At 37.6% G+C, this 10776-nt stretch overlaps 1 protein-coding gene across 1 annotated transcript in view; it reads left to right on the plus strand.

Annotated features, from left to right (window-relative positions):
* Positions 1–4551: 4551 nt before the first annotated feature.
* Positions 4552–10776, plus strand: part of LOC107697673 (ephrin type-A receptor 3-like) — a 67324-nt gene continuing 61099 nt past the window's right edge. Inside the window, exon 1 of the mRNA XM_016498470.1 lies at positions 4552–4746. Coding sequence (XP_016353956.1) covers positions 4659–4746 — 88 coding nt within the window. The 5' untranslated portion in view covers positions 4552–4658. The remainder of the gene's footprint in view (positions 4747–10776) is intronic.

Raw genomic sequence — 10776 nt, forward strand, 5'->3', positions numbered from 1 at the left:
ACAATACAATATATATATATATATATATATATATATATATTTATATGTAGAGATGAAAATCCTTTATCATTAGATTGCACTTTCATTTCCTGTTTCTTTCTCATTCAGATTCTCACAGTATGACAGAGAGTAAGCCACTCATTCGTTCAGCTATACAACATCTACGATCCTTCAGGTAGTGCCAAAGAATTAAATAAACAGAGCACTGAACTTTACTCAGGCATGTGGCCTTACATTGTCTGCATTCACTGAACTCTCACTGTGTTTGGCCAGTTTTTCAGCTGTATAAGACTCTAAACTGGTTGTCAACAAGAGTTTTTCTTTTCTTTTTAACTCATGTACTTTACTAGAAGTAGCCTAGTGCATGCTCAGTGTAACTTTACCACATAAGAAAAACCTTAGCAACTTCTAGAAACCTGCAGCAGACATGCAAGCAGCCCTTTCTCTTTCTTTGCACCAGACACTTTTGTAGAGCAGCACAAAACCAAACAAAAACAAAAAAGCTCTTTTGTGCTGGCTTGTGGTCCATCAGGGACCGCATGCTGGCTGATTGACGGGGGTCCAGGCTCCACCCACCAGAGGTGAGCAGGAGTGTGGGAAGAGGCAAGTGCACAATGCTTGCTCTCCAGAGGGGCGGGAGGGACCTAAGACTCAGCCTCCGTTCTATGGCAGACAGGGCAAGGCTCTCTTTCAGTAGACGGAGCCCTAGGGTCAGTATATGGGGCCCAAAGAAGCAGATCTGTGTGGAGTGGCACGTCCCTCGTTTAACCTGTCCCAGATGGCTCTGTTCTGTGGGCAACACACAAGAGAGCCACAGCAGTCTGGAAAGTCCAGCCAAGTTCAAAGAATAAGTTAATGAAAATAATGTGGAAGTGGACTAAATTTAAATTTATAATCTAATCTAATTATGTAGTCCAGATTACATGTAATCAGTTACTACCCAGCACTTATCTCTTTGTATTTTTATATCGATATGACACATGATTATCCTATTTAAATCAATGTGATAAACAAGTTAGTTCAAAAGTAATCTAAAAGTAATTGAAAAGTAGTCTGATTATATTACCTAAAATGTATATAATGTAATAGATGACATTACTAACTACAATTATTGTAACGTAATTTGGAATCAGACTATTTGTAAGTAACCTGCCCCGTATATATGTAATACATTATATATCTAAAATTAAGTATACATGTAATTTATTATTTATTAAGATGAATCATATGTAACAATACTTTAACTTTAACAATCTTTCTTTGAGATATTTAAAACATTAAAATCTTCAGTGAAACCAGCTCATAGTCCAAGTATGGGGTGCCTAGAGAAGGATAAAGGCTTTTTCTAAGAATGTATTCATCACAATTAGGCCACTGAAACCAATTCAGAGGTATTTTTCTCCATATTAAATGCTCTTCCCATATGCAGCAGCAGCAGGGTTCTGGAGATCCAGAGGGGCCCCTGCTCAAAGTTCAAGAGCTCCAGAGCAAACCCCCCTTCCTATGCCCATCCACCATGGTTACACATCCATGATAGACAAATATGAAAGCATGTGGCTCTCGGCTGCAGCTGAAATGATCATTCGTGCTCTGTCTGGCCTCTGGAGCTGGCCAGCAAGCCTCATTAGGCTCGAGCTATCTGCGCTAACCAACAGGAGGTCTTGATTGTTGATATGTATTTGTCAGTCCTGTTACACCTGTCAAAGTCCCTCCCACTTCATTAATATGCGGACATGAAGATCTCGGATCTGCCACAGCTGTTGGATTCTCTGGCTGATGATTCTCACTCCTCTGTGCTAAATAATGAAACAGGTTTATGTTGGGGATGTGGTGCAGTGGGAGACATTGTGGAAGACACGTCGTGACCACAACTACCCCAAACAGGAAGGTTCATCTGACAGGTCACTGATGCATGCAGGGGGGTAATTCAGTAGTAATTCAATCAAAAAAAATCAGTAGGCCTTTAGTTATTTTAAAGTAAAGAGGTATGACATTCAAAGAGAAATTAAAGAAGAAAAGAAAAATCTGTCATAATTTATTCACCTTTATGTTGTTTTGGAGTTTTCAGGCTTAAAATGATGCAAAACCTCAATAAAATGTCCTTGTTTTCTGGTTAATTCATAACAGAAATTGCGATGTTTGAGTCAGTGGTTCAAAAAAACAGTATAAATGATTTGTTCACAAATCTGACTTATTTGGTTCTTGTGTTCAACTCATTGATTTCCAGTCACAGTGATTATTGAATACTTGAAAAGGAAACTCCTATGAATTTTAGATTATGGATATACAATATTTAAAAGAAAATTCTGTCAACATTTATTCAACTTTATGTTGTTTTGGAGCTTTTGCGCTTAAAATTATGCAAAACTACCATAAAAGCATACAATGATCCATATAAAATATAGGTCAATTCATGGCAGAAATTGCAATGTTTCATTTGTATATGAACAGTTCTTGCGAGCCAAATCTTGTCAATGAATCAAATTTTGTCAGTGATATGGTTTACATACAAAACCAGTATGAATGATTTCACAAATCTGAATCATTTGGTTCTCGGGTTCAAATCATTGACTCGATCCAATCACAGGCGTTCTCGGATACATGGAAAAGGAATACCTTAGTAATTTTAGAGTAGGGAGATACAACATTTAAAGATATAGTTTACCCAAAAAGGAATATTCTGTCATTATTTATTCACCTTTATGTTGTTTTGGAGCTTTCATTCTTAGAATTATGCAAAACCACCATAAAAGTATCATACAGTGATCCAAACGAAATGTAAGTAAATTCATGACAGATATTGCCATATTTAATTTGTAAATGAACTTTTTTTGTGAGTCAGATCTTGTCAATGGATCTTTTAATAGAGTTCACAAAAACAGTATGAACGATTTGTTCACAAATCTGACTCATTTGTTTCTCAGGTTCAACTCATTGACTCAATCAAGTCACAGTGGTTCATGGAAAAGGATTTAGTAATTTTGCAGTTGGGAGATACAATATTTAAAGAGATTCAAAAATGAGTCTATAAGTCAATAAATAGTTTACAGTAAAAAAGTTAAATTCTTTCATCATTTACTCACCTTTATATTGTTTTGAGGCTTTCAAGCTTAAAAGTATACAAAACCTTTATAAAAGTATCATCAAAGTACTAAATGTGAAATGTAAGTAGATTTATGACAAAAATTGCAATGTTCAATTTGTGAATGAACTGTTCTTGTGAGTATTGAGTGGTTCTCGAGTATTGAGTGGTTCAACTCATTCATTCGATCCAGTCACAGTGGTTCTTGAATACATGAAAAAGGAAAATTATGAGTGAATAATTTGGTCCTTTTCTCACTTAACACCACTGTATATGGCATCAAAAGACTTAGCGCTCAGGTTGTTTGGAACACTTTTATTACACTTTCATGGTGGTTTTACATGGTTTATAAAGGATTACAAGCTTCATTCCCCATTCATTGTAAATGCATGGAACAGAGTGACCAGCTTAAAATATCTTTTTTATTTTTTTTTACACAAAAGAAAGAGAGTCATATGTGTCTGAAACAACATGAGGGTGAATAAATGAACTATTCCTATAATTTACATGTAAAAGAAAAATAAAAGCGTGCAAGGGAGGTTTGTTTTTGTGGAAACTTTACAATGTAGCTTCTTGGTTGCTGCATGCACATGTTTTTTCTAGACTGTCCTGCCTGTCACCAAAAGTGTGACAGACAGCAAGAGAAAGACAGAGAAATACAGATAAAAAGACAGTGGCACTAAAAAACCTCACTGCATATTTTTGTTTTTAGCTCTGGTGTGTACAAGCTTGTCTGAGCCATCATAAACACCCCTGGCACTCCTCCACAAACCCCAGGCAGTGTGCCTGATTGTCTGTCAGCCATTGTTGGAGAGGGCTTACACCAGGGCTGTCCAAACTCGGTCCTGGAGGGCCGGTGTCCTGCAGAGTTTAGCACACCGGCCCTCCAGGACCGAGTTTGGACAGCCCTGGCTTACACAGTAGAGACGACACATTTACACTCCCTGCCATCACATTCAACCACATGAAATGTGATGTCATTTCTTTGGTAGGTGACAGAGCTTATGAGGGCTACTGCGTGGGAGGAACCAGCTGGCAGAGGGGGAAAAATTGTGGCCTTTTTCCAAGAGCAGTAAGAGTATTGATTTGACCTTCATCTTTAAATACCAAACATTGAGGTTTTGCTCTAATGGGCTCTGTTGTATTGGTCCCATGCCTGTGATATGACACGCGGCACGTTGCCGCAGCAGGGCAGTAAATTGACTTTGACCATCTATCTGTCTATCTATCTATCTATCTATCTATCTATCTATCTATCTATCTATATGTCTGTCTATCTATCTGTCTAAACTGAATGCCGACAGTAACTATCAATTTTTACACAATTAACAGCTAAAAAAAGTCCTCTAGCAAGATACGCGCTCACCCACGCCTACTTTTGACGCCACGCACACACGCGTGACGCCCCCTTCATCCAGCTTGCTGTAGCCAGAGAGTGTAGCTCACGCCAGTGTCGGATCCTCCTTCAAACAAGCACGCTGTTTCCTTTCCAGCTCAGTTCAGTTCTCCAGCGCAGCCACCGGCTCACCAGCCCAAGTTTACGCACAGGGATGCGGGCGCGTGGAGCCGCCTGAAAATGGCTCTCTGTAGGATTTACTCTATCCTTGCTCCTTTTCATATATTGGTGTTGTGTCAAGCCTTGAGGAATTATCCAGATAATGAAGGTAAGGCATACAGTCGTTGTCACATTTGTGCGCTTTGGATGTTGGATAAATGAATCAAGGCGAATTCATGTACATTCGTTTCTCTCCCGGGGCAATCGCATAAAATTTGGATGCTTTAAAGATAGGATTTGCCTTGGAGTTGAAAACATTAAAATGTTTAAAACATTAAAATACGCAGTCGTTAAAATGCAGGATTCTCATGACCTCTTTTGAGTAACAAAAACAAAAATGTAAGCGTTGCAACATTTGACGAATGATCCAATAATCTGACTACACATTACTGAGTTTAAATGATTAAAAACAAGGATGTTTATGACCAAAATATGATCTAATGCTACCCAAAAGTTAGTTTGTAGGACTTTGTTTTTGTAGTTTGTTTTGAAAAACCATCCTGAGCGGTTGACACAGGTGATGCATAGCCTTATGGTTTATATAAATGGATATGCACAATTCAGACTAAATCAAGCTGTATTTATGTTGTGGTTTGTGTGTTTAGCATTGCCAGGGATGCTTTGGACAGGCAATGCCATGAGCAGTGACAAATGGATGTGAGACACTCATTTGCTTAATTAAACAATTAATTAGGAGATATCAGAGAGAGCTGCTCCCACAGAGACTTAGTATTCTAACTCATCCAGACCTATATATCATATACATTGACCCTTGAGTGCAATCTAACTTCTTTGAAACTGCCATGAGACAAGTTGCTTTGCGAGTGAGGGATGTGAATAAGAAATAGGTTTCTTCAATTTTCAAGTGAACCAGTGATATTCATAGACCTTTGTGATTTAAAAAGCTCTATTGTCATTTTAAATAACTTAGATAGATATCAGGCATTTTAAGACTATATGTTCAAAGATGCAGGATGTCAGTTTACAACAGTCCACTGACTTATTTCACTCTGAGCCTTCAAAAATCAGACAATAAATTAACCTCACTGGATTAAAATGGGTTTACTTCTCATTGTTATGAGATTAGGATTAAGCCACCCATTGTGCTGTTGTCAGAAGGACGGTTCAATGGTGGGTTTAATACACATTTAGGTGGAATCTATCAGATAGGATTTTGTGCAGAGCATTTAGGCATGATGTCTTTGGCTGACTGGAGGCTTTGCAAAATGAAAATACACTTTGCTGGGCTTTGACAGTGGGAGTCAAATCTAAGTTTTGGGTGTTTTCTGGCGCTTCATCTATTTATTCATTAGCACATCTCAATAATCATTATATTGAAGTAAATCTTGTAGCTTCACATAGGGTTGTCATTTGTGCTGGTGTAAAATGCAGCTGTTGTAGAGGTGTGCACTTCCTCTAACTACCAGCTGGTGGTATCCCTGAGGTGATTTTTTTCAATATGGTCCTGTGAATGTTTGTGTTGTGAGCAGATCTACATCTGTGTTTGTGTCGACGAACTGTTCATTAACTTCTTGTTCTGGAGTTTTTGTCTTGTAAGCATTTTCTGCTCTAAGGATGGTAGACATGTCCCATATCGACATATGCTTGATATCTATCTTCTGGCCAAACTAAAACACATCAGCACATATTTAATGCTAATGACTACATTGGTTTTCCATTCAGGGTCCAAATGACTGACTTTCTCAGCACATTTTCTGTTTTTGGAAGACATTACTGCAGTGCTTGGATATTTACACCCCTCTGGAGATAATAAAGACCAAGATGTTGCAGAGACATTTTTAAAATCGCTAAAAAAAAAGCTTCATTCACACGAGCTCAAACTTAAACCATGTAGTAAAAGACTGTTGATCGATACCGTGGTTCTTGACTAGCTGGTTAAAGACCAAAAATGGGTCGCTGATCTGTTCTGATAAATAAATTAATTATATGCTGTAAACTAATTATATGTAACTGAGCATAGTTTGGATAGAAAAATAAATAAATTGGCACTTGGTAGATGCTAGCCAAATTAGACGGATAAGTAAAATCTGAATTATTGGCAACAGCATGAAACCATCAAAATAAAGACATTTGGAACCAAAATATGTTAATATTTTTGCTTATTATTAGGCTTAGGCAGTTTATGGTGATATTAATAGACATTATTACATACACGGCAAACAATTTTGGTGCATTTTTGGGCCATTTAATTGTAAAGTCTGGATCTCCAAACCACTGATCTACACTGTAAAAAATGACCGTGAATTTAACGGTAAAAGACTGTAAAAATGCTACAGTAAAAATCTGTTAAATGGTTAACGGTAAATTCCCCTACTATATACGGTGGAAAACTGTATTGGACATTACATGTATTGGACATAAATTTTACGGTAGTATACCGTTTTTTGGAAAAATACCGTATAATTTACAGTGAATAACTGTAAATTGACATTCCCAGAATTCCCTGCGTTACATTTCAAATTTGATGTTTTGTTGTTGAAATAACTATGTTTCTTCTTAGTTTTTTCTTTTTACGGAATTTTTTTTTACAGTGTAGGGTTGTTTAACTATAAATTTAAAGCATAGGTACCCGTGACAGCCTTTTACACTATATAAAGATATTTTTATTTTTAATAAGTGCCTTCTGTTGCCCTCTTGTTTTTTCTAGTTAGCGCTAAGGTCCCCCTCATTAGCTTGTCCTTTGTGCACGTTCTTACTGCATTTAGTGACGGTTTCTCGTTTGCTTTTGTTTCGCTCCCCGGCACTCTGGCAGGGAAATTAGCATGAGAAAACACGCTTTTTATGTTCAATTCAGCTGTGCTCGGAGGCTCTGTTTTGCTCTCGTTCTTTCACTCTCCCTCTCACCATCTCTTAGTTACTGACCTAAAGAAAAGCCTGAATTTGCATCTCTCTTGTTTGCGGGTTGTCTAAGGAAGTCTGTTGATTAGTCTAACCTGTGGCCTTCTTTTTGTTTTCTGCAGGTATTGGTTATTTTTCCCCTTCTAGTTGATAGAAAGAAGGTTTTATACATGAATACTTCAAGTGCTCGACTGGTATTTACTTTGCTTAAGATACATTTACAGATCTTAATTAGTCGTGACAGTGCTGCTATACCTGCCATGCAGTTCATTATTGAACATTTCGGTTTAAGAAACTGGGTTGGAAACTTGGAGCTGGCATTACAAAATCAAATTTTGCATGGTCATATGACATTTAATGGACCAGTCTGATTTCCAATAGATGTATTTGCTGATATAAAGCTCAGAGAAAAGCATTATTGATTCCAACTTAGACTCATTGGAAACACGTGTCTGTGGTGAAATTTCTGCAAAATTGTTACGTTGCTTCTTGAACATTTCGCGACACTAAGTGGCGCTAAAAACACATTCAGTTTTATTCAAAACAGATGAACGTGAATCTGGCAACATTTCGTTACATTGGTTGTTGTATGTATCATGGCAGAAAATGTCCTGTGAGTGGCGCTAAAAGTTTAATGCTAACGTAAGAAAAACGCATTTGCTGAAGCAACCATGCCTTTTTGGTTTGCTTTTACAAGACTTTGAGCTCTTTTATTGTGACTCGTGTTTCACAGGACTCTGATCACTCCGCATTGCAAGTGCAATGCTGCACCAGGTGAGCGTCCGAGCAAGTTTACTACATCAGAAAAGCCATACATTTGGAGCTGGTTATATGATGCAAACGTCAAAATGTATTAGTTTACAAATCATGCACTACGGTAAAAGTGTTTTGAGATCATAACATAGTATTGTTCAAGGAGCTGCCTGAAAATAATTCTTTATCATTTATTAATCTCCCCCGTAATCATAAGTTGTGTGAAAAGGAATAAAAGTTGTTGCTGTTTTACTGCCTCCAGTGTTCATTTCAGCTGGAAACTGCAGTGAATTGTATAGTAGAGTTGTGCTAGAGACACGGAATTCCAATGAGCCTAGGTTGATTGATTCAGTTCAATGAGTCAATTGATTTTATATATATATAACTATGAGTCAAAACTATTAACATGAGAGCTATTACTTTTTTCTGTCTCCTGCTGCTCTGAATTGCACACGTTAGACCTTATCGCCCCTGGTTGCTTTCAAACTCCTGCAGATCAGACAGCTCATGCGGTAGAATGAGTCTTGATGCCTGTGGCATTTCAGGACATAGGCACATGAGTGCTTTGGAAGCTGGGTGCGTCTTTTTCCTTTGTGGAACATAAAAGAAGATGTTTTAATTGTTTTAACAGCTTGCCTTTGCAATGAAAGTCAAAGGAGTCCAAAACCCCTAATGGGACCCCATTGACTTTCTTTGAATGGACAAACAAACACTGAGACATTTATCAGATTCTCTTGAATATGATTCCATGTTCAATTTCAATTGGATTTGTACATGCTCTTGTCAATCAGAGAAAGAAGATCAACTTACATCCCACCTTTCCATCAAGGGTCAAAGGCTATTGTATTTTATCAGCTGATCTTTTGTCTGGCTTTGCGTTTTTGCATTAAGGATATTTCGGTTCTGGTAAAGTAATGACTTGATTAAATCAGATCCCTTGTGTGTTCATGTGTGCACATGACCCTTTTAGCAGACAACAGCTTTGATCTATCCTTATTGTGCGGCCCACTCCTTCACCTTCATTAACATGGTCTCTACTCTCTGTACCCAATACTCTGCCTTAATGTTTTTTAAAGTCTGAAACTGTGTGAATTCTGTTGTGCGTATCTCATTAACAGCACTACACTTATCACTGATGGTCTGCTCTCCTGGGGATTTGAAGCTCGTGCGCTATGATTCCTGGGAGGTTTTATTGGATTGGACCCCTGCATTTTGTTAATGCAAGACTTAATTGCTTAGAGACTCATTCTGAATTTGAAAACGGCTGTTTCATGCGTATTACGACAGGCTTTTTTTCCTTGGATTGAAGTTAAAGAATTATGTAAAAATAAATTTAAATTTGTTTTATGAATTTGCTAATTTGGGAATTAAATCGATCCCTAACCCTAAGTATTACATTTTGGTGCATAACTTGAACTGCTATGTATTTTAATATTTAATTTTTTGGTAGGCAAATTGTATGATTCAGCCCCAGTGAGCATCTTTTTTTATCAGCGGTGTTCTGAGAAACTAATCTCTTTAATCAGCCTTAATTATAAAGGGTCGTTATGAACCACAAGCTCAAAGGTGATGTCATCCTCTTCTGGTGTGTCCCAGTTTAATCTCTCTAATTATGACTTGTGCTGTTGTGTTGTAACCTGTTTCATGCCCTCTTGGGATTTCATGTTCAGCATGGGTGCAGTTTTATCTGGATGTTGTGCGTCTCCGCACACACATCCAGACTCATCGATGTGGCAGGTGTGGTCCGAGCCGTGTCTGTGCTTCTAATGAGGCATCCCAAGAGTGTCTTCCCTGCTGTCTTCCACTAACTAACACACAGGTCACCATTTCATGCCATGTCTGGCAGCAGCCTGTTTACACCACTAATCATTAAACAGACCTTGGCATGGCCAGTCAGTTATTTGGGAAAGGGCCCTTATGTGTTCATTGTAATTCACAAGCTGAAGTGGTTCCTGTCTAAAGGAGATGCGTGTAATTTTTTCATATAAGTTAAAATAAAAATGAATACTCCTAGTAATATCTTACCTAAAACAGCCAGCTATAGTTTGTACCTCTTTGGCACTTTATGTAGTGCATTCAGATATGAATTTAAAAGTACATTGATATTTCATTCATTTTTACTTGACACTTCTTCTTTCTTCATTGAGTGGGTGGAGCTCAGTTTATCTCAGCAAAGCCTGTTTGGCAATATGATGCTGTAGTTCTCTGGTATTTGTGTGAGTGATAACAGTGATTGTGTGGTGATTTCTGTCTTGGTTTGTGAGGCTTATCTATCTCATGCTGTTGCCTTTGAGCTATGGCTCCAGTGTGAAGATCATGATCTTGTGACTTTCTGTTAGCAAAATGTTCATTCTAACCAGTGAAACCAGTAAAATGTACAAAAAGAACACCAAGAATGGAAATCAGGTTAAAATAAGTCTAGCATGACATCCTTTATTGTAGTGATAAATCATCTTATTACATCATGTGATTTGTTGTTGTAAAAAAAACAAAAAAAAAAACATATATATATATATATATATATATT

The sequence above is a fragment of the Sinocyclocheilus anshuiensis genome, unplaced genomic scaffold (assembly GCF_001515605.1).
Source record: "Sinocyclocheilus anshuiensis isolate Anshui unplaced genomic scaffold, SAMN03320099.WGS_v1.1 scaffold886, whole genome shotgun sequence".
NCBI lineage: Eukaryota > Metazoa > Chordata > Actinopteri > Cypriniformes > Cyprinidae > Sinocyclocheilus > Sinocyclocheilus anshuiensis.